The following is a 24,395-nucleotide window of genomic DNA, read 5'->3' on the forward strand; positions in this document are numbered from 1 at the left end:
AGTAGCTAATACCCTGGCCCGTTGTGAGGCCTGCCGTGGTTTTGTGTATTGGCTCAGCCCTAGTTGTGTGAATCCCACCTGCGGAGGTGGAAAGGGGAAGGGAGTCTTCCCACTTTAGGTAGTCCAGGCAGTGGGGCCGACTCCCTCCGTGGGCTCCCATGTCCCTCCTCCCTCTAAGACTGCTTGCTCTGCGTGCTGGATCAGGGTGGAGGCGGGGAGGGGACACACAAAACAGCCCCAGGGCAGTGTGCCACGGTATGTGCAGAAAATTGTGGGTGGTCCCGGTTCCTCACCACATGACTGCGCCAGCCAGGGGTAGACCTGGGCAGGAGACGCAGGGCCCACGGTGCCGTGCGGCCCAGGGCTTGCCGCGGACCCCTCGGGGTTGTCCTCACCATGACCAAACAGCTGCCTAGTCCTTACCTGCTATCCCTGAAGCCACTCACCCCAGCTCCCCAGGGAGACGGAAGGCGGCCCGGGGGTGGCCCCGTATCTTCCTTCCGGCCCCTCTGCAGGGCCATTTGTTTTCCTCCTCTCCTGCCTTCATAAGGCCCCTCTTGCCCCTCACATGGAGACCCTGGCTCTGGGGTGGAAGGATGGCCAGGGAAGGAGAGGTGTCTTTACTCCCAGAACCCTCGGGCGGGGCCGGCCACCCATGCGACAGCCAGGCTGCGAGATCTGGGGCGGGCTCGGCATCCGTCTCTCCCTGCTGGCCCCCGTGGGCCTGTCACCCGCCGAGCCTTGGGCTAAATCTGGTCTAAACCCATCGGTGGCTGGAAGAGTCACTGGGCCAGAAATAGAACTTCTAAGCCCTTTTGTAAAGTGTCGAAACAGGAGGGAAGGGGGAATCGGAATAGACACAAAGCAAGTGCCGGGGATCAGAATAGCAGGTCATCTCCAGACCTGCCCGGAATCAGGCCAGTCTACTCTCCCGTTATGTAAGGCCCTCCCCGGAGCAGCGACCTACTGGGCTGGGATGCAGAGCGATGGCGAGTTCTTTTGTTGTTTGGTTTTCAAAGGTGATTTTATAAGGTCAACTGAGCTATTTTTGAGAATAGTCAGAAAAATGTCTATTCTTTAGTGTCTTAAAATATGCTTCTCCTTAGCTCTCATAAAAGGTACTTGCAGGGGCCTTGCTTGTTGGCAGGAACGGGGGTCTGGGCTTATTTGAAAACTTTCAGAAATGTAACAGGTTCCAGTTGTACAAAGTGAGACCCCAAAGTAGATTAAGATACATCCTAACCTTTGCCCAGTGCCGTAGGGATTACCAGGGCTCTTCGGGATGTCTCCCTTTCCCCTCCTCGCTGCTGTCAGGGGTGGGGGCAGGTGCTGTAGTGGTGTCACCCCTTTACAATCGAGGGCCCCGAGCCATAGGTTCAGGGACCTGCTTGAGACCGCAAGGAACCAGCGCCTTCCTGTGCCTCACACTCTGTCCCCGTGTTCTCTGCAGCATCCTGGGGTCTTGGCACATTGGGTTCGTAATTCTCCACACATACCTCACGTGTCACTTTTCTTGGCCAAGTTCTCGCAATGAGTTGCTGACTTTTCCAGGATTTCACCAAACACTAGGTTGTTTTTTTTTTTTTTTAAATGTGTATATTTTAATTAATCAGCAATAAAGAAAAATGCTTCTGCAGACTGTAATAAATATTTATTGAGCATCTACTGTGTGTCAGGCCCTGGGGATGATGCCCTGTGGTCCTGGCCCTCATGGCCTCAGAGCAGGGACGATTATCACTGTGCCCTAGGAGCTGGTGCGATTTCTGCTTAGAGCAAGAGCACAAACACTAGGTTTTGATCTGACTGTATCTGGGGAGAAACCCAGAAGAAAAAAGAGACTTAAAATGACTTTTAATGATCCTCATTAATGATTTCTCAGTTTTGAAATCTTTAAAGGTAAATCCTGTAAATATTGGAGCATAGCAGCCAGTGTAATTGACTGACTGAATCCAAGATGCAGAACAAAGCAACAACAATGGAAACCTTACCAGTTAACACTGACATAGACCTTAACATGTGCCAGGTACCTTCTAAGCTCTTAACATGTAACTCATTGAATCGTCACAGCAATCCTGTGAGGTAGGCACTGTTACCCTCATTTTCAGGTGAGGAAACTGAGGCTTGGAGGAGTTATGTAGGTTGTCTATGGCCACACAGTTTGTAATTGTGGGAGCCAGGATCTGAGCCCAGGCTGGTTCCAGAATGATCTTAACCGTTTCACCGTGGTGCCCCTGAACAGATGTGTTCATGTTCACATCACTGCTTAAGAACGCATGAATGGACTTGTAAGCATTTTTTGAGTGCTTACCATGAACCAGGCTGGGTGCTAGATATTTTTGTACACCTTATTCTATCTCATTTAAATCATAGCTTCAGGGCTGGAAAGGAGGGTGTGAAGAGGATTGTCAGAGATGGCTGGCTCCCACTCTACGGTCATTCCTTAGCTCCATTGGTTCTTTTATTCAGTCGCTCAGCAAACAAAGCCTCTGCCTTATAACCACAGTAGTAAGTAGGTTTGAGCCTTTGTTTGGTCAAACTTTTTTTTTCTTTTTTTTTTTTTAATTTATTTTTGACTGCGTTGGGTCTTCATTGCTGCGCGTGGGCTTTCTCTAGTTGCGGTGAGCGGGAGCTACTCTTTGTTGTGGTGCAGGGGCTTCCCATTACGGTGGCTTCTCTTGTGGAGCACGGGCTCTAGGCACACAGGCTTCAGTAGTTTTGGTGCGTGGGCTCAGTAGTTGTGGCTCGCGGGCTCTAGAGCGCAGGCTCAGTAGTTGTGGCGCACGGGCTGAGTTGCTCTGTGGCATTTGGGATCTTCCTGGACCAGGGCTCGAACCTGTGTCCCCTGCATTGGCAGGCGGATTCTTAACCACTGTGCCACCAGGGAAGTCCCCTGGTCAAACATTTTTAACTTTCTGTTTGTCACATGTCCTGAAGAATAGCAGTCCCCAACCTTTTTGGCACCAGCGACCGGTTTCATGGAAGACAATTTTTCCACGGATATGAGCGGGGGGTGGGGGGGGGGGGGGCGGGTCAGGCGGTAATAGGAGTGATGGGGAGCGACAGATGAAGCTTTGCTCGCTGGTCCGCTGCTCACCTCCTGCTGTGTGGCCCGGTTCCTAACAGGCCGAGGACCGCTACCGGTCCGTGGCCTGGGGGTTGGGGACCCCTGCCAAAGAAGACCTCTTTTATCTATGGCTGTTAAAACCACCCCAAAACTTAGTAGTTAGGGCAACATTATTATCTTCTCTCATAGTTCTGTGGGCTGGGCTCAGCTGGGAGGTTCTTTGGCTGCTCTGGCCAGTGGTCCCTGTGTAATTGCAGTCATGTGGTGAATCCACTGGGATTTTGCTGCTTTCTCGTCCAGGGTATTCTGTGGTTCTCTCCTTCCCCAGAGGGCCTTCCCTCTGGGGGAGTAGTGTCTTCATTAGTGTAGCTAGACAACTTCTCAGGGCTCCTAAGAACACACAAGCAGAGCTCTCTAAGCTCTCTTTTAAGGCTTAGGCCTGGAACTCGCCCAGTACTACTTGTACTGCATCCTCTTCTTAGAGCAAGTCAGAGCCCCAGCCCAGATTTAAGGGGCAAAGACTGCACCAGGTGGGGGATATTGGAAGCGTTGGTTCATTGGGGTTCACTGTGTGGCAGGCTCCCACAACAACCTCAGACCCTCATTCTCAGAGCCTGCGTATTCTTATAGTTCTCAAAAATTTAATTATTGACTTTGAGATCTCCAAGAATCCAGAAGTAACCTATTTCAAGTCAGGGAAAGAGCTGCTATAAGGAGGTACATGAACATCAATGGAGGGTGATCGCTGGTAGTCATCAGCAAGGACAGAAACCACAAAAGCAGATTTAACTCTCGTCTCAGTCCTCTGGGAAACTTGTCTATTCACAGTGACCCATTCTGTAAGATATTCATATTGCCGAAGCTCCATTGTACCTAATTCACCCAGCAGGTTTTTTAACTCAATGCTTCATTCATTGAGACTAAAAGTATCTTACGAATTGGCACTGACCGTGGACCATTTAATCAAAGTTCTGGTTACTGATCACAGAACCACCCATGCTTTAGAAGAAATGATTCTTGGATTGCTTTTCAAACAGTGGAAATTTATGATCATGTATGATTGTAGCATTGTGTTGAAAAGGAACTAATACAGACTGAATGTGTTCCTTGAAAGATTCATAGCTAGAAATGAGGAAACAAGGAACATGTTATTGGATGATGGAGAAAAGGTGATCTTTGTAATAAAATGGCAAAGAACTTGGCGGGATCATGTTCATGTTTTAGTGTTTTCGTGGGAGGTAGAACTTAGAAGCAATGAGATTGGATATTTAGCAGAGGAGATTTCTAAGCAAAGCATTGAAGGTACAGCTTGGATCCTCCTTATTGCTTATAGTAAAATGGGAGGAAAGAGATGAACTGAAGGAGGAATTGTTAAGCAAACGGTAACCAGAACTTGAAGATTTGGAAAATTCTCAGCCTATCCATGTTGCAAAAAAAATGATGACGCATATACTAAAGAGAAGACCAAGGGGGTGGCTGACAGCCATTTGATAAGCAGATTAGTATATGGCTGTGAATCAGGGATGGACTCAGCCATCTCAGCAGAAGCCAGGAATAAAGATGGGATTATACCAGTAGAAGCACTGTCAGCTGGGACTAAAGGAAACAGAAAGTGGGATGGAATGAGGGAATGCTATGAACATGCATTATCCTTCAAGAAAAGAGAAGAATGACTCCAAAGGTGATTCGGATTCATCACTCCTACCACAGGGCCAAGGGCAAGGCTGCTTCCCCATTGGTTTCAGAGGATGGTCCCCTGCCTGGATTTCAGTGGGCCAGGCGCCCAGTGCAGACAGCTCCATCGGCAGGGCCACCCCACAGAGCCTTAGGAGGGTGATGTTGCCACCCCAGTGAGCCCCAAGGGCAAAGTGTTGAATCAAAGAGGATTATTCTCAAGCGTTAAGATCTATGTAGGGACTTCCCTGGTGGCGCAGTGGTTAAGAATCCACTTGCCGACGCAGGGGACACGGGTTTGATCCCTGGCCCGGGAGGATCCCACATGCCGTGGAGTGACTAAGCCCGTGTACCACAACTACTGAGCCTGTGCACCACAACTACTGAAGCCCGAATACCTAGAGCCCGTGCTCCGCAACAAGAGAACCCACCGCAATGAGAAGCCCGTGCGCCACACTGAAGAGTAGCCCCCGCTCGCTGCAACTAGAGAAAAGCCCTCACGCAGCAGTGAAGACCCAACGCAGCCGAAAAAAAAATCTGATGGAATTTGCCTTGCTAGGTTTTGGACTTGCTTCGGACCCATTACTCCCTCCTTCTTTCCAGTCTCCCCCTTTTGGAATGGGAATGTATCCTGTGCCTGATCCACCATGAAATTTTGTAAGCACCTAACTTGTGTGGTTTCACAGGTTCACTGTGAAGCTGGAGAGGAATTTTGCCTCAAGTCTCACCCATATCTGATTTAGATGATATTCAGATGAGACTTTGGACTTTAGGCTGAGAGTTGATGCTGGAATGAGTTAAGAGACTGGGGGCTGTGGAGATGGAATGAATGTGTTTTGCAGGAAGGACATGAATTTTGGGGGAACCAGAGGTGGAATGTTACCCCCAAATTCATTGGTTGAAGCTCTAAACCCCCAGTGTGGCTATGTTTGGATATAGGACCTCTAAAGAAGTAATTAAGGTTAAGGGAGTTCATAGATCTTCTAAAATTAGTGGCCTTAGAAGGAGAGACACCAGAGAGCTTGCCTGCACGCTCTCTCCCCTGGTGCACGCAGACTGGGGAAATACCATGTGAGGGCACGGTGAGAAAGCAGCCATCTGCAAGCCAGGGGAGAGAGTCCTCAGCAGAAACTGAATTGGCCAGACCTTGAGCTTGGACTTCTAGGCTCCAGAACTGTAGGAAAAGACGCTTCTGTTGTTTAAACCACTTGGTCTCTGGTATTTTGTTATGGCAGCCCGAGCTAAGACAGGAACGTCAGGCACCCTGGTGACCTTTGACCCTAAAGCCCCAGGGAACCACGGATCAATGAGCAGAGCTTAACCCCATGAAACAGAGCTCCTATTGTCCTCTCTTCCAGCTCACGCCTGCATCTTCCCAGCTTGAGTGGGGGCCTTGTTTCTCTCGATGGCACTTTGGTTTTCTAGTTAGAAGTGAGAAAAGGAGAGTCTCCTGGGGAGGTTAAGGTTACTCCAGTAACGCCGGGATATATCCAGCTCCACTGGAAATCTTGCGTCTGTGATTCTGGGTCAAATGATATCAAAGCTGGTGATTACCCCACTGATGAGGCTTGGCCGTCACGCTGGGCTGTGGGCCCCTCCCTCCCACGTTCAGCACCAGCACCAACTGTCGCGGACCTGGCTCCATCGCCTGTGAAGTGAGGGCGTGTGTTAAAATGACCGCCAAAGGTCTTGGTTCATGTTTTTTATGATCATGGTTTCCCATGCAGTCTCAGTTTTGGAAATGTGCCTTCTTGCGTAGCTGCTTTTCAGTAAAGATATTAGCAGTCCCCACCCCCACTCCCTAGGGAAACAAAGGATGAAAACGAGTAAGAGCTAAAGAGTAGCGTGTGCAGATTTTTGCTCACGCTCTGCTCTGCTGTGGGAGAATTTCGAAGGCGGGCTCAGAGCTGCCGTTTGTGGTTTGGCCCCGTGGTGCCTGTTAAAAGTGGCTTTAATGAGAGTGGAAGGTGCCGGACACTGCGGGCCTGTGTTTGCTCAGCTGCCTACTGGCAGCAGTTACAGCTGGGAAGGCTGCCCTCGCACGGCGTCTGCCCACAGATCCTCGCTCTGAGGCGGAGAGTAAGGGGACGGAGCCCTGGGCGTGAACCTGGTTTCCATGGTCCCATCCCCACCCCCACCCCCTGGCGGCGGGTGGTGGATCCGCACTGGAGTGGTGTGTGGTCCGTTTTCCCAAGGACTCGCCCCTCGGCCTGCCTGGCTTTCTGCACGCTCCGCCACGGATTGATGGGTGTGATTTGGTTCAGTGTGTGTGGTACGCTAACACTCAAGAGGGCAAGTGAACAGGGTCACCTTTCCCTGTCCTGCTCCGTATTGGCCTCGCTTGGTCTCTGTGAGCAGAGATCCATTGGCTAGACTGGTTGCCCTTGGCCTCCAGACCTTTCCATTTGGGTGCCTGCGGTTCTTCCCAGGGCCAGAGGTACCCGTGTCAGGAGGATGTGAGGCTGGATAAGAGCAGGCCAGCCAAGCATCTTGGGTGGGTCTGGAGCTGGTCTTGGTCCCGATCTAAATCTGCTTTTCAAGGCACCCAGAACAGGTGGTCGTCTTTGATGTTTATCTGGTGTGATTTAGCTCAGTGATTTAAAGCTTGGAAGGCTGATTTCCCATGGCAGGCCTGGCAGGTGCAGCCCAGGTTGGATCCTGTGGAAGGGGCCTGTGCCCTGGCCTGGAAGTGGGCTGCGAGCTCTCTGGGCAGATGTGGCCATAGCCAAACCTGCCACTTGAGGGGAAGCACAACTCGTAGGTCCCCCCAGTGCAAGGGGTCTGCCAGCATCTTTCTGTTACGGGACAGCCAGCTCTGACTGGATCATCCCCTAGGTGGGGGCTTTCTCATCAGTGCTGTCAGCACACTCAGAACCGCCCGGTGGTCTCTCCGTGTTGCAGCCTAGAGGAATGACACACGTCTCGTTGTTTAGTTGCTGCGACCAGGAGGACCAGGGCATTGCATGTAGCTGTTGGCCACTTCTGTGCTCACAGACTGTCTCCTCCCAGACTTTGCTTGTTTTATTAGAGAGGGTGTTTCCCAGGTTACACTTTCTTAGCAGGAACTTAAAGCGGGACAGTGAAGGGCTTGGAGAAGTGCCCTGTGTGCCCCGCTAGACAGCACATTTCACCTCCTTCCCCCATAGGACTATGCGGCTTCTGGTCTCAGTTTGCTAACTTTCAGTGGGGATCCCCTGCAGCGCTTGTCTGAAGCTGGTGTTCAAAGCCTCGTCCAGGGACACCTGCCAGTTTTCGAATCTCGATTCAGAGAACTTGGTCGCTGAAGCTGAGGAGCCGGCCCGCCTGGGTCCCTGGAGGATCCATGTGGCCTGGAGAAGGGCCTCCATGGGCCTCCCCAGCAGGACAGGGACGCTGGCCACTGTCCCTTCTCAGGATGGGCCTCGTATCTCAAGATCTCAGGCAGCCACGTGTGTCCCCTCCACTCTGTCATGAGAAGTTCCCAGAATGTCCTGCCTTTCTCCCAGATCTTCCTGCATCCTAACTCAGACCTGTCAGTAGACAGGAACCGATTCCAGTTTTTGCCGCTCCCTGTTCTCAGGTTCCCAGGTGATCACTGCCTGTTGTCTGTGTGGGACTTGTGTAAGCTACTGCCCCCAATGCAGCTGTAAGACAAACATTTTAATTGAGGGACAGGAGGGCCAGGAGGTGTGAACACTCGTGTGTCCGGTTCTCGGCAGAGGACGTGGCAGCAACATTCAGGGGCTAATTATATGTGCGTCTCTGGGACTCACACGGATGTTACTGCAAATGCTCCTGACTCTCGGTCACAAAGTCAGTTTCTCTCCAAGTCTAGGGAGCATGAAACCCACACATTCAGGAAGATGTAACCCTTGTTGACTGTCCCGGGGAGAAGTAGCAGTCAGGTGAAACCGAGGGCATCAAGCTCTCTCCCAGGGTGGGAATTTTCCCAAGAAGCTGAGTCAACTTTCATTTTGGAGCCTGCATTTTAGAGTTGTCTCAAAGACCTGGGTTCCAGCCTAAAGTTCACCTACCGGGTAGGCATGCCTTAAAGAGCCGTGGTACCCAGGCCCCTTTACGGCCGTTGTCCTCTGGGTCGTCTCAGCTGGCTCACCCTCTCTGCTACCCCCCCCCCCACGCCCCCACCGACCTTTCCCTCCCTCGTCCTCTCTCCTCACCCTCTCCCCTTTGCCATTCATGCAGCGCCTCGGCCACCTAACCTTAGCTCAGCCTTGCCCTCTACCTGCCTCCATCCTGCTTTCCCTAAATGCAAGTGTATTCTCTTCCTACAGCTGCTGGCAAAGGACCACAAACTGAGTGACTTGAACCAATTTTCTCTCTGAGTTTTGAAGGTTAGAAGTCCGAAATGTAGGTGTTGGTAGGGCCGTGTTCCCTCTGTACCAGGGAAGAGCCCTCCCTTGCTCCTCCTCGCTTCTGGCCACTGCCAGCAGTCCTTAGTGCTCCTTGGCTTGTAGCTGCATCCCTCCCATCTCAGCTCCGTCATCACACGGCCTTCTCTGTGTGTCCTATTTTCTTCTTATACAGACACCAGTATGACCTCATCTTATTAACTAATTGTAATTACATCTGCAAAGACCAATAAGGTCACATTCTGAGTTTCTGGGTAGATGCGGATTTTGGGGAGATGCTCTTCAACCCACCCCATCAGGTTTCTCAGAGCTGTCCTAGGACTCAGCACTGTGACCCCATTGCTCTTGTTGTAGCCATTTAGGTGGACTGTTGAACACCAGCCTGTTTCTGCCTGCGTTGCTTCCTCTGCCTGGAATTGGCTTTATAGGCTGTCGTCCATGTGATGTGACCATCATTCATCTTTTGAGACTCAGCTTTGCCTCCTCTGTGGATCTTCACCTGAAACTCCCCACTCCCACTCACATGCTCTGTCTTGGCCCCCAAGTCACTCAACTGTACTTACCTGTTTGGGTGGTTGTCACCGACGGGAGTGTGAGCCCCTTGAGGTGTCGTTCACATCCATCCCAGCACTTGGGACGTAGCAGGACTTAGCAGGTGCTCATAATTCCTACTTGCCTTTGGATGGAGTGGTCAAGGCTGGTCATTAGAATCTTTCTGAATGTTAGCATCCTTAGTTGACTGGCAGGATAATGAACAGTAACCCTGAAGGGGGGCCTTTGCAGATTTCACTCTATGACCAGCACACTGTCTCCCCAGAGCTTTCCTGTCAGCACATACCCAGGCAGGCAGAATAAAGGCAGCTAGCTAGTGTTTATGTGGGGGCTTTGGCATGTAGGAAATGCTTGCTCATTTTTCACACAGTGGGAAAGCTGTTTTTGTTGACAGAGCTCAAGGGAGCAATTAACATTTGAAAAGAAGTGGCTAAAACCTGAACGAGGCTTCCCCACCTGGCCCTATCTCACCTTTTCTCCCTGCTCTGGGAGAACTTAAAGCTGCAGAGTGTGAGGCCTCTGACGGGGTGAGCTCTTACAGCCTTAATATTTCTGATTTTAATAGCATGTGCTAGTTTAATTGCAGAAGCCACAATCAGATCCGAGGAAAGTGAATGAATAGGAAATAGACAACTCTGTATGGGGGGGGGGGGGGGCGGGGTGGTGTGCACATGCTTTTTTAGGCCTCAGGGCCCTTATCTGCAAAATGGGAAGGTTAAAAGGGAGGAGGGTTATGTCCACAGTTGTTTTCTTCAAGTATATGATGGGCTTTCACAAGAAGGAGGGGCTTGGGTGCGGAAGGAAGCTGTGGGTGGACCGATGGGTAGAACTTAAAATAAGGTCATTTCAGTACAAAGTGAGAGCACATTTTCTTTTCAAGCAGAGGCTGAATGATTTCTGGGGTGTTTTAAAGAGTTGGTGCTTGGATTGCGTGTTGGGACTGGATGGACTCTGATTTCTTCAATTCTTGAGTCTCTGCTTGGGTGAACGCTAAAGCTCTCTTCATTTCAAAAATTTTCTGATTTATATAAGTGGAGGGACTTCCGTGGTGGCGCAGTGGTTAAGAATCCGCCTGCCAATGCAGGGGACTCGGGTTCGAGCCCTGGTCTGGGAAGATCCCACATGCATCGGAGCAGCTAAGCCTGTGCGCCACAACTACTGAGCCTGCGCTCTAGAGCCCACGAGCCACAGATACTGAGCCTGCGTGCCACAACTACTGAAGCCCGTGCACCTAGAGCCCGTGCTCTGCAACAAGAGAAGCCACCCAGTGAGAAGCCTGCACACCGCAACGAAGAGTAGCCCCTGCTTGCCGCAACCAGAGAAGAGCCCGTGCGCAGCAACGAAGACCCAACGCAGCCAAAAATAAAATAAATAAATTAAAAAAAAATATATATATATATAAGTGGAGATTGGGTCATGCTTTTATGTCCAGGAACTGTGTGAATAGTTTAGCCAACAACCAACCCCATCCCTTGCTACAAAATGCTCAGACTCGTTAGTAATATGATACTATTTTATATTTGTATAATCTATAAATGTTTTCACTGGCAGTATTTCATTTGTTCTTCTCAACAACCAAAGGCAGTAGTTGGTATTCCCTCTCTATCACCAGCCAAGAGACAGGCCCAGAAAGGGGAAGTAACTTATATGGTTTACAGAATAGCAGGATCAGATCTGGAATCCAGGCCTTCTGACTCCAAGGCAGTGCTTTTTCTACTTTTTGTACCACAGATGCCTCTCGGTAGCTAAAGTTTTGTTTTTTCAGGAGGCTGAGAGTTGGCAGCAAATACTGCATAAACACAGAGAGCAGCATGACTTTATGGTCTAAGTCCCTAAAGAAAGCAATGGTCCTGGCTCATTTCCTGTAGTAGTGCCCTCGTGGTGGCCCTTGGTGGGGAGGGCAGTGCAGGTACACACAGGGGACAGATTGGCCTCCCCAAACATGGATGTGTAAGCTCACGGTGCTACCATTCATAAGCCATTTGCTTTGGGTCAGGCACTTTAAAATATATTATCTCATTTAATCTTTAACAAAAACCTAAACCAAGCAGGCAGCTTCTCCTTGGGAAATAGGAAAGTGAAGGGTGGACTCCTGAGTCTCCAGTATTTTTCCTGGCCTCAGTGCCAACTGTTGAAGTCTCAGAAAGTCATTGAATTTGGAATTGTCCCCATTGACATTAAGCTTATGAGACAACTACCACGGGTGACTCCAGACCTCAGCCCAAACCTGTATATTTGGGTCTTGCAGTCTGTCACTAGATTTTCTGACCAGCTACCTGCACCAGGCTGGCCCAAGTCACTGCATTAACCTTTTAGTAATACATTTATACAGTCGAGTCTTTTGGAGCCCACTTACCGTGTTATAGCAGGGTTTTCTGTGTTGTTATATTCTCATCTTACAGATGAAGAATCTGAGCTTTGGAGAAATGAGTTAACTCGTTCAAGGTCAAAGAATAAATAGAAGAGTCAAGGGTCATGCTCTCTGGGCCCTGAGCCTGCACCATTTACAGTCTGCATCCTAAACCCACTGTCAGAGAGAGTGGGGAGGCTGCGGAGGTACAGATACGTAGGGCATTAGTTTGGTTTTGTTTTTCAGAATTTATTTTTCAAAAACATGTCTTTCAGAGTTTTATGAACTAAAATTTGAACTATGTTCGGAGGTGCTTCTCTGCAAATGTGTTTTAGAAATGTAGCACGAGGGTGAACCCTCTCCTCCATTGCCATGGCAGTTTTGTATGACAGTTGTTCACTGACACTGGAAGATGTTTTGTAGCTGATTAGACATAGCATTTCACATTGCACCCTCTTTGTCCTGAAAAGAAAATAGACCCGTAAGGCAACATGGTCAAGGGTGAGTTTCAGATTCAGCCGTGGCTGTTGAATTCCCTCAGACATTTGTGCTGATCCATTGCCGCCCTGTCTCATCCACGAGCTCAAGTTCGGACCAAGTAGAGTTGAGGGGGGTTACTTTCCCACTGGGAACAGCATCAACTTCTTCTGGTCCTGATCATGGCTAGTCCGTCATCCATGTTGTCCTTTTCTAGGCATATCTGGGATTCCTATACTGGTGTTTTTATGTGCAGGTCTCAAGTGAATTTCTGTTACAAGCTATGCGTATCCATGCGCTGTTTTCCACAAATATATGTGGTCTGTGAAAAGGGGTATTTCCCTGGGAGGGTGTATTGGAACACAGTAATTATTGAGCTCAGAGTTCCGTATCTTGGGAAAGTGTGCCTTGCCATGGGTTTTTGGTGTGGCCATGTCCACAATCAGGCTGGACATCAGGCTCTGCCTGCCTGTATATGGGGTTTCTGCGTGAGGATCATTTAGTCAGGTTACTGTCTTTTGTCTATGACTGTGGTAGTCATAAGAGAGGCAGCAAATTTCTCACCAGCTCTGTTTTTCTTGCCTCCCTCCTTCCCCAGAGGCAGTCTGGTCCGGAGACTGGGGCTAGTTGAAGGGTTTGCTTTTGTTCATCTCTGAGGCCCCTCTGCCTCTGAAACTCCATGGTTTTATACATGCTCAGAACTGATCCTATACCTGTGGCAGTTACTAGGGTTTCCTAAATGTGCAGGTTGAGCCAACGAGTACCGTGCCCCGTGGGGAAGCCACCGCAGGTGTCCCTGTGCGTGGGGGACTTTCCCGGGGCTTGTTGGAGAGCGGGCCTCGCCCGTGTGACTCCCCTGACAGGTCAGTGGGGACCGGAGGGTTGGAAAAGCCTTCCTGAAAGAAATCAGCCCTGCTTTGGCCCTGTGAGATGCCACATTTGGAAGACGCCAAGGAGCAGAGGCAGGGGGCTTCTGAACCCCAACCCTGGCTGAGGATAGGGCTGCTCCTGCATCCTGGCATTGAGGGGCCATAACTTAGCTGATGCTAGGGTGCCCTGCAAGGTGTCCCCTCAGTGGATGCCAAATGATAGAGTAGTCGTAGATTTCTTTTATCCTGAAGTTATCTAACAAACTCAACCAGTCCAGAGCATGAATCAGGAGCCAGAACAGAAATGAGAAAGCCCTTAGACTTGGGGTTGAAATCGACATCGGACTGCCGTCCTGGAGCGGATATCACTTAGCCCGAGCAGAGCTCCTCACTCCGGTGCAGCAAAGCCCATTTTCTCTATTTATACCAAGGTTGAAGATGTACAAGAACAGAGGATCATTGCCTGAGGCAGCTAGGTTGACAGCAGCTAGGAATGACTTCGGTAGCCAGTAGTGAGGGAGAACATGGTGAAGAATGAGAAAAAACGGCTGTGAGTACTCAAGGTGACTGCAGCGTGGGCACCAGGAGGAGCCCCTGCCTCCTAAGGGCTCTGACACCTCCCCTCTGATACACACGAGGCACAGCCCAGTACTTAATTCAGGCTGGTGATCACCCTGACTCACCAACATGACTTACATCGTATATTACATGGTCTGCTCTCTTCAAAAAGGTGAAGAAAGGCAGATTGGATTTTAATCCAAATCTCAACTTTTTTTTTTTTTTTTTTTTTTTTTAGCTCCCATGTTAGCTTGTCATCCTGTGGAGGCGGGCAGGTCCACAGCTGATCCTGGGGCTTTCTGGTGCCTCTCTGTTGAGACGGGGCTGGAGGAAGAAAACATCACCTGAGCTCTCCCCCTTGTTTGGTTGTCTGAGCAAAGGCTCCTGAGCCTGGGGAGGCTCGTGTCCAGTCCCTGAGCCCTCCCCAGGCCGCCCAGGGCTCTGGCGTAATGCTGATTGTGGACTTGCCCAGTTTGGAGAGCAAGGCCCCTGCCAGAGCTGGGTGTGGACAGACACCCCTTCTCCGGGCAGCACGGTGGTTTTGGGGGTAGAGAGGTTGGGAAACAGGGCCACCAGGCTCCGGTCCAGCCGTTCCCTCTCTGCCTTGCAGGCCCCGGCTGAGGTAGTGTGATGCCCTGGGCCCCCTCCTTGTGGGCTGGCTGAACAGAAAAGCCAAACCCCACAACCACAAGAGGGTTTGCTTTGAAGACGGGCCTGAGAATAACCTCTGAGTTGCCTTTTTAAGTTTTAAATCTTGATCAGGGAAATACTTCTCTGCTGGAATCCAGGCCCCTTGAGATGTGTCCGTGTCAGCACAGGAGCCTGGGATGAAGTAGCCTGCATGCGGCAAGTCTGTGCACATGAACAGACCTACTGCTGTGTAAAGGGGCTCCTCATCTGCAAAAAGCCCAGAGACTTCGGAAAAGCAGGGCCTGGGCAGGCGGGTAGAGGTGCATAGGAGGGAGTGTTCGTGTGTGATCGGTGAGCAGGCAGAGGCCGCCGTCAGCCTCAGGATGGAGCAGGAGGTAGAGAAGCGGCACGTGCCCCGCCCGTGGGAGAATGTCACAGACAGAGCGACAGAGAGGAGGCCGGCCATGCTGAGCCGGGGATCCACTGGGCAGGGGCGTCTGTGGAAGCCAAGGGGACTTCTGCACAAAGGTCTGTGACACACAAACCTCAACTCAAGGGCCACTTCACTTCCTCGGGAAGTTGCTCTTATGCCTACCCAAGTCCCAGGTGGTTAGAAGCGCTCCTCTGTGCTTCCTCAGCCCCTGTGTATTCCAGTTGGTGGTCACAGAGCTTCTGTTCCACATACGCCGCCGGCAAGGAGAAGCTCCTCCCACCTTATCTTTGCATTCCCAGAGCTTGGCTGACATAGGTTCTTAAATACGAGAGTGGTGAGTGGGCGACTGGAAGACTAAATGACTAGGGCTTTTGAATGTGGATTTGCTCTTAGGAATCTTATACTTCTGTTATTGGAAGTTGGTCTTCCCAGATTTCCCCAGCCCCGCATGAGTGTGCATATCTAGGTTGATACTAAACCCCAACTGAATGCAGATCACGGATCGAGGCACTGTGGGGATATGAGTAAGAAAGCATTGCCAGGACTCTGCTCTCAAGGAGATGAGCTGATTGACTTCTAGATTGTTTTTTGACTCCATGTTAAACGCTGGGGGCACAGCCCCAAGGGGATCTGAGGAGTGGGTTGGCAGAGTGTCAAGCTGATAGGTTAGGGGCTGTCTTGTCTTGGTGTGAGGAACCCTGAGCCACTCAGAGAGCTGTAGAAGGCAGTGTGGTCATCCAGGAATTGAAGGCAGCCCTATCCTGGTGCCCAGGCTATTGTAAATAATCCTTACAAGCTCACCTACTTAGCAGGGAAACAGGAAGAAAAATATAAAGGGCAAGATACAAATAACTATGTGGAGTTTAACACACTGGTGGTTGGTGAACATCTAAGAGACCTGGAGAGGTCAGTGCATACGTACACTGTCCTACAGTGGCCACACATCTGGGAGAAGGAGCAGATTGGAGTTCCAGCTCTGCTGTTTGGTAGATGTGTCCTGTTTGCAGGTCATAGATTTATGAGCCTTGGTTTTCTTCCCTTGAATGATTGTGAGGGTCACATGAGATGAGGTATGTAAAATCCCTGGCTGTATTATTACAGGTCACTCTTTGAAGTGGTGAGCGTCCTGTATCTGTGTCCAAGAACATGTTCTTTTGCGACCGATACTGAGTATGGGTGCCCCCTTCACCCACCCTGCTACTTCTTCTCTGCTCCTCTGCTGCTCTCAGAGGGGCCAAGCTGGCGACAGGTTAGAGATCGCAGGACACTGGCAAGTGGAGTCCTCTTCACACACCCCTGCGGAGGACTGGGGACAGCAACCCATGGAACAGGAGGCCTTGTAGACCAAGAAAGAGTGAGGTCTCAGCTGAGGCCTCAGGGGGCTCAGGGAAAAGGGTCTTGTTTCCTCTGAAAGAGGGAGCTCTCGCTGGCCTGGGATGGATGGGACGAAGAGTAGGAATCAGGATTAACCAGTGTTTGCAGCCAGTATTTTTCCAGTGCACTCTGCCCTGTGTGGGTGTTGTTTTGACCTACAGAAAACTGAAAACCCTACATTCCTTCCATCAGGGGCAATGAGGTGTAGGTAGAAACACTGCTCTAAGACCTGACAAACTTGAATCTACACTTTGTTGTTTCACTCAGTAGCTCTGCAGCCATCTGTAAGTCCTTGACCTTCTGGGGGGGTCCTCAGTTTGCTCTTCTGTAAACTGAGAAAACGAGGAACGTTCTGTGTAGCCTAAGCAAATCTAAATGAGAAGGTATAACATTCCTTTCTCGCCTATTGGCTAGATGGGATGCGGCTAATGATGTAGCCTGGGAGAAGGCACAGAAGCCACTGAACGATGGGACTTAAGTTTCATCTTTAAATTCTTGTCCTGGAGACAAAAGATGTGGTGAAACCCAGGAGCCTTCTATGTGCGGTTATCCTTGGTGATCTGTTATTTTACCTGACTCCCAAAAGAGGATTTTTTTTTCACACAGGACGTGCTTGGAAAAACTGCATTAATGTTGCCTTCTTTTCTCAGTATCCAGCGAGCAGCATTGGTGGTTCTGGAAAATTACTATAAAGATTTCACCATCTATAACCCCAACCTCCTAACAGCCTCCAAATTCCGAGCAGCCAAGCACATGGCCGGGCTGAAAGTCTACAACGTAGACGGTACGTGCCTTGAAGTGGTGTCTCTGGTGGGTGCAGGGAGCAGTTGACCAACCCAGTACTTAGACTAAACTGTATGTTCCATTTGGTTCTACCCCTCTCAGGGTCTGCCTTTATGGTACATTCTCATTTCAGAACAATTTTTCCTTTTTTTCTTTTTCTTTTGTCTTTTCTTCCTTTCTTTCCTTTCCTTTTTTTTTTTTTTTTTTTTTCCTGACAAAGATATGTTTAGAGAAATGTTGATTGATAGTCTGCATATGTGGGAGATTCATTCATTTGAGGATTTTATGAAAACTACATGAAACAGTAGTGATGTGGGTTTCCTGCCTCCTGTGGTGAACATCTTACATTGAAAGCTCATAGGAAAAGAAGGCTGCTTTTCAAAATTTGGATAAATTACCGAAGATTCAGCTACCTCAATCCATGAAGACTATAATTCAGGCCTCTGGCGAGATTCTTACAGGCATTTGTCAGTCCTGGCTGAGAACTAGAGTTGAGTGAGTGGCTGGAGGCCGGAGGCCAGGCTGGAGACATCAGAGCTGTGTTTCAGGCTATCAGATGGTTAAGTGCAAGAAACAGGACACGGTGTCATTTCTTGCCAGGTACCCTGGGTCAGGGCAAGAGCTTTGCAAAGCCTAGAAGAGGATCATGTTGTTAACAAGTCGAGTGATTTATAGGCAGTGTCAGTTTTAGTGACAATATCCTCCCCCTTTTTTTGTTTTTGGCTCTATGAGATGTGCACTTGCTTGTGAATCCTAAAGGATTGGTAAATTTCACAAACCTAGCGCAGAATCCCACTAGCAAGCCAGGCCATTAAGTAGATGCTGCATAAGAAAGCACACGATCTGCCTCGTCCTTCTGAAAAGTTAAGACAGTCCGTGGTCAGGGGAACGAGACCAGGAGTTCTAGGTGTGTATTAATAAACATGACATTTTGCAAGACCCCAAGCATGGGTATTTTCTGTAAAAGTTGTGGCTACCATGACACTCCAGCACGTGTGTGGTCAATGTCTCTGTGGCCATTGACTCTCTTTTTCCTCTGTCCTGTTCCCCCTATCCCTCTCATTCTCTCCCATTGTCTTGTCGCTGAAATGCATGTTCCAGCTGCCCTTATGGCCAAAATGGAACTTTATGTAACAGATGGTAAGTAACATCTTCAGCACAGTCTGTGCTATTTTTGGCCAGCATTTTAATCGTCAAGCATTCTTCATCTCCTTCGGAGTTCTTTTTCCATTTCCACTCATCAAGTTGGGGTTTTGGGAGATTTCCTTCTTCTTGTGAGCATTTTGAATGCAGAGCAGGGGTCCTGTTCACCCTTCTGGGAAGTTACTTTTGGGATTTGTGTATGTGCTTCACAGAGGATGGGCGGACGGTGCTGACAGAGTGTGGACTAGATTTCTGCTCTGTTTCGCAGCCCCAAGGCATTAAAACTGTCCTTCCTCCATCGTCCTTTCCCCCAAAGGCCCCAGTAACAACGCCACTGGTCAGTCCCGGGCAATGATCGCCGCAGCTGCTCGGCGCAGGGACTCGAGCCACAACGAACTGTATTATGAGGAGGCGGAACATGAACGGCGAGTGAAGAAGCGGAGAGCAAGGTACACTGCCCACCCCCCAACACTAGCATGCCTGTAACACTTTTCTTTTGAATGGCATACTAATTCTCTTTTTTTTAAATTTATTTTATTGAAGTGTAGTTGATTTACAGTGTTGCGCTCATGTCTACTGTACAGCAAAGTGACTCAGTTACACATATACATACATTCTTTTTCGTATTCTTTTCCATTATGGTTTATCACAGGATATTGAATACAGTTCCCTGTGCTATACAGTAAGACCTTGTTGTTTATCCATCCTATGTATAACAGCTTGCATCTGCTAATCCCAAACTCCCAGTCCTTCCCTCCCCCAGCCCCCTCCCCCTTGGCAACCCACAGTCTGTTCTCTGTAAGACTTTTTTTTTAACCAGAATGAAATTTCAGTTTATAAACATGACCTGCTTGGGCCTTTGGAGGGAATCTTGCTCCAGTGTTTCTCAAACTTCAGCATTCAAAAGCATCACCAGGAGGACTTGTTAAAACACAGATCTCAGGTTCCGGGGCCCTACCCGCAACGGATACTTAACTTTTTTCAGTAGGTCTAGTGTGGGGCCCACCCAAGAATTTGCATTTCTTTAAAATTCCCAGCTGATGATGAAGCTGCTGGCCCTCAGCCCGCACTTTGAGTGGCCCGCCCTATATCCCCAGGCTCTTGCTGATTTTCAAGATCTGATCACGTTAGCCGAAGTGGACAAAGATGGTTTTCATCATGTGTGCTGGGCCCCTTCCTTCTTTTCTCCCAGGGGCTGCTGGTATGGGCGGCTGGATCCGGGGATGCAGCCCTGGCTCTCTGTAAGGCTGCTTCTGCACCACCAGCCATCTCTCAGTGCAAGCAGAGCCTTTTGTAGCCAGAGTTTGAGGGGCCTTAAAACTCTTTTCATCTAACCCTTCATTGTAAAGATGAAAGGGACTGAAGTGAGTCTCCCAAGTAAATGAGTGGCAGAATTGAGAACAGAAGTCATCTCCGACTCCCAGCCTCCTTCCTCCTCACCCTGGAGCCCCCATCCCACGTATTATTTTTGCCTTTGCCTTCCTTTCCCCTCCCCTCCTCTCCCAACCATCTGGAGTGACAGCTAAGGACTGGAGCCTTGGCTGAGCTGGTGGCAGACTGGGAGGAGTCATCCCACGTTCAGTGTGACTCTGTTCTCAAGCCCTGCACCACGGTCCTGATTGCTGTGTTGCATCGCCTGCAGGCTGGTGGTTGCAGTGGAGGAGGCCTTCATCCACATCCAGCGTCTCCAGGCTGAGGAGCAGCAGAAAGCCCCAGGGGAGGTGATGGACCCCAGGGAGGCCGCCCAGGCCATCTTCCCCTCCATGGCCCGGGCTCTGCAGAAGTACCTGCGCACCACCCGGCAGCAGCACTACCACAGCATGGAGAGCATCCTGCAGCACCTGGCCTTCTGCATCACCAACAGCATGACCCCAAAGGTGCGACTTGTCACCGAGCTTGGAAAGTCCCATTTTAGGGTATTACCAGGAATGATAAAATCAAAGGCTTCTCTAAAGCACCAACTAATAAGAATTAATGGTTCTCACTTATTTTATGTTGTTTTGGTACAGTCGTTTTTAAAATGTGCCTTTGAAGGCCTCTAGATTCAAGCAGAGGAAAGACTTTCACTTAGAGACAGTCCAGGTAGTAGTTCAGATTACTCTGCGGATTCTGGGGCCAAGTTGACTCACTCTAACCTGGCACCTCCACCAACTAGTGGGAAACCTTGGGCCAAGAGCCTAATGGCTCTGTGCCTCAGTTTGCTAGTCTGTAAATTGGGTATAATACTAATATCTACCTCACTGAGTTGTCATGAGAACTAAGAGAGTCCATTCCTGTGAAGTGCTTAAAACAGCATCTGTCATAATATAAGGACCAAATAAATAGCCATTATTATCAACAATAGAAAACGTGCCATCACTTTGGTGTTTGGGCTCTTAGGGGGTTAGTTTTACTGAATGCTCTTTTGGATTATGACGTGAGCACACTTTTGGGGCTGTTACAAGAAACAACCATGCATCTAATAGAGGGCTGTGGCCAAGGAGGCAAAGTAGAGGAAGGGTTCAGCAAAGGACCTCTCTTCAAACAGAAGTGGGTTCAAATCCTGGCTCCACCACCTAATTGGTTTGTGACTTTGCCTGAGTTACTCTTCACTTGTTTCCTCTTTTATAAAATACGGTTAATAATAGTACCTACCTGATAGGATTGTTGTATGAGAATTATATTAAATATGGCAGCATGACATGTAAATCATGTGGTAGAAAGTAAATGAGCTTGCATATAATACACATATAACACTTGGTAGTGATATTATTAGTATAAGGACCTGTGTTCATACATTGCCTTGTAATATACAACTGCTGGCTGCATTGTCACTAACCAGTAACGATCCTTAGAAAAGCAATAAGGAAATATTCAGTAAGAAGCCATAACGTTTCCCATATTCTTTGACTCACTAATCCCTCCTAGAAAAAGTACTCAGCACAGTCAGCTATACTCATGAATATATATGCAGGTGATTTTTGCAAAATTATCTGTATTAAATCCAAACTGGAAATAACTTAAAAATAGAACAGTGGCTTACATATTACGGTATTTCACCTGTTAAAACATGGAAGAATCTTTGTTAGAATATTAAGTTACAAAAAACAGAATGCAAAAAACTTTGAACACTGTGGTTGCAAGTGAGTACAATATGTCTGCATGTGCAAAGTGATAGCTCGTACCACATAGAATGGAAGTGGTGGTTTTCCTTTTTTCAAGGTTTTTTTCTTTTTTTTTTTTTAAGTTTCCTGGTTGCTTTCTTTTTCATTTAAAAAAAGTATACTGGGTTTCCCTGGTGGCGCAGTGGTTGAGAATCTGCCTGCCAATGCAGGGGACACGGGTTCGAGCCCTGGTCTGGGAAGATCCCACATTCCGCGGAGCAACTGGGCCCGTGAGCCACAACTACTGAGCCTGCGCGTCTGGAGCCTGTGCTCCGCAACGGGAGAGGCCGTGATAGTGAAAGGTCCACGCACCGTGGTGGGGAGTGGCCCCCGCTCGCCGCAACTGGGGAGGGCTCTCGCGCAGAAACGAGGACCCAACACAGCCAAAAACAGATAAATAAATAAGTGAATAAATTTATTAAAAAAAAAAAGTATACTTTTCTGAATTAAAACTAATAATCTTTGAATAAAAATCCAAACATTAAAGAAAAGTATAATGTACAAAGCAAAGTTTTCATTCCCCTACCCCAGACAGTTCTTACTGATATAAAGAGTAGGGGTATATTCTTTCAGGTGTTTGTGTGTGTGTGTTTTTAAAGCAGAAATGGAAAAAAAAAAAAAAAAAAACAGAAATGGGATCTCATACCATATAGGTAAAGTTTGGAAACTTGCTTTTTTCTCTTAAAGCTGTCTCTTGGCTATCTTTCCATGTCAGTGCTTCCCAATCTCCGTCATACAGATCTGACTCATTCCCTGTAATAGCTGCGTCTTATTCCACTGAATACCATGGTTTGTTTAATGGATTGCCTACTGATGCACATTTGGATTAAGATCTTTCATTAGTCTAAACTAGGGGTTGGTGGTTTTTGTTAATCGAGTTTTATTGAGACACAGCTACACCCTTTTGTTTACAGATTGTCTACGGCTGCTTTCTCTCTACTACAGCCGAGTTGAGTAGTTGTGACAGTGTGCGTCTTTGCAACACCAAAAATATTTACATTTAAAGAAAAGTTTGCCAACCCCTGGTCTAAACAGTGTTGCAGTGAATATCTCTTTTTTACGTATATCTGTGCATTTATGCAAGTATTTCTGAAGGATAAATTTCTAGTACAGGAACAGCTGGATCAAAGGTACAGATTCTACCTAATTGTCCTTCTAAGGGGTGTTACACTTTTGCCTTTAGGATATGAGACCGTTTATTTCCCCCTTACCCTTGCCAGCATTGGATGTTATCATTCTTTTTGATCATTGCCCATCTAAGAGGAAGGAAATATATTTTTATTATTTGAAGTCATATTTCTTTAACTATTAATGTGATAGAACATCTTTTCATATCTTAATTTTCTATTTTATAAATTGTCTTATTAATTTCATTTCTCTAACTGTTGAGCTGTTTCTTTTCCTTATGATTCATAAGAGTTGGTTTTTTTTTGTTTTTTTTTTTGGCCGTGTCATGTGGCTTGCAGGGTCTTAATTCCCCAACCAGGGATTGAACCTGGGCCCCAGCAGTGAAAGCGCTGAGTCCTAACCATTGGGCCGCCAGGAAATTCCCACATAGGAGTTATTTTTATATGCGTGTGTGTTGTAGTAGAGGCACAACTCTCCCTTCTGCCTTAGAATATATGCTTATAGATGAAAAATAATGTACCTGGCAGCAGCAGTGAGGTGTGGATGGAAGAGGATACCACTTAGAAACCATCTGTGACCTGTGTTTAGGACCAGAATGTTTTATCCTAATATTTTCTATCTAGATCCCTGGTTCGTTCTTTCTTCTTCTTTCTCAAAGCTAAATCGATGTATTTATTGATGTAACACACATGCTGTTGAGCCCCCTAGCATATGCCAGGCACGTGGAAAATCCAAATTTAAAAAATAGTTCCTGCCTTCCAAGAGAGTATAGTTTAGTGTAGGCCTCAGACAAGCAAGTTGGCAGTAATTGTTCAGAAAGCAAAATGTCACCCGGCAGTCATGCCCATGATTATAGGCACTTAAAGGAGGACATGTTCCCCTGTCTGAGAGGTTCAGGGAGTGGTGTGAGAAGATTTAAAGGGCCAGGAGGAGTTTGCTGAAGGCCGACATTCAGCAGGAGGAACAGCACATGTCGAGGGGAACGTCGAGGAACCCACGGAGCTCAGCCCTGCTGGAGCCGAGAGAGAGGGAGGTGGACGTGGGGTCCGGCCATCCCCCGGACTTGCCACGCGCACACTCCATCCACCATAAAACAGCCTGGCACCGTGAGATGGTTAGAGTCAGCCACTCCGTCCTCACGGCAGCCCTGTGCATTAGCGCTGTCATGCCCTCCATCCACAGAGAGGTTAAACGGCTCACCCAGTGGCACACAGCAGTAAGGGCAGAGCACGTGTTTTTGTGTGTGCAGGTATATCCGTGTGTGTGCAGGTATATCCCTGTGTGTCCCTGTGTTTTTGTGTGTGCAGGTATATCCCTGTGTGTGCAGGTATATCCCTGTGTGTCCCTGTGTTTTTGTGTGTGCAGGTATATCCCTGTGTGTGCAGGTATATCCCTGTGTGTCCCTGTGTTTTTGTGTGTGCAGGTATATCCCTGTGTGTCCCTGTGTTTTTGTGTGTGCGGGGTATATCCCTGCTCACGTTCCCAGAGTGCTCTTCCGTGCCTGACACTTGCCCTGAGGAGCTCTCGGGATGGGAGGAGGCCGACCTATGAACAGGTACAAGCCGTGGCATGGGCCGTGGGACCCGGGCCCTTAGAGGCGGCTGGTGCCTCAGTCACGGCTTCTGGGCAGACGTGGGTACCAGCCACCCCACCTTCCTCGCCTCTGTGCTTACCACCGTTGGCAGCCTCTGGTTGGAGAGTGAGGAAGTGGGGGAGCCTCCCCTCCCCAGCAAGGACTCCGTTGGGCAGGCCTGATGGAATTGGGTGTGACCTGCGGGGCTGTCCTGGTTTGTTGGGAGGACATGATTTCCCAGGAGTGAGAGCAGGCAGCCCCCAGCAGCACGGCCTGGAGCGGGTGCTCCCTCCCT

The 24,395-nt window shown here is 48.8% G+C and overlaps 1 protein-coding gene across 2 annotated transcripts in view; it reads left to right on the top strand.

Moving 5' to 3' along the window:
- Positions 1-24,395, top strand: part of VANGL1 (VANGL planar cell polarity protein 1) — a 51,272-nt gene that overhangs the window by 24,023 nt on the left and 2,854 nt on the right. For both annotated transcript variants that reach the window (XM_059928569.1, XM_059928578.1), the window contains exons 5-7: positions 16,981-17,114; positions 18,573-18,705; positions 19,899-20,133. In XM_059928569.1, the coding sequence (XP_059784552.1) occupies positions 16,981-17,114; positions 18,573-18,705; positions 19,899-20,133 (502 nt within the window). The remainder of the gene's footprint in view (positions 1-16,980; positions 17,115-18,572; positions 18,706-19,898; positions 20,134-24,395) is intronic.

Source organism: Balaenoptera ricei, chromosome 1, assembly GCF_028023285.1.
Source record: "Balaenoptera ricei isolate mBalRic1 chromosome 1, mBalRic1.hap2, whole genome shotgun sequence".
NCBI lineage: Eukaryota > Metazoa > Chordata > Mammalia > Artiodactyla > Balaenopteridae > Balaenoptera > Balaenoptera ricei.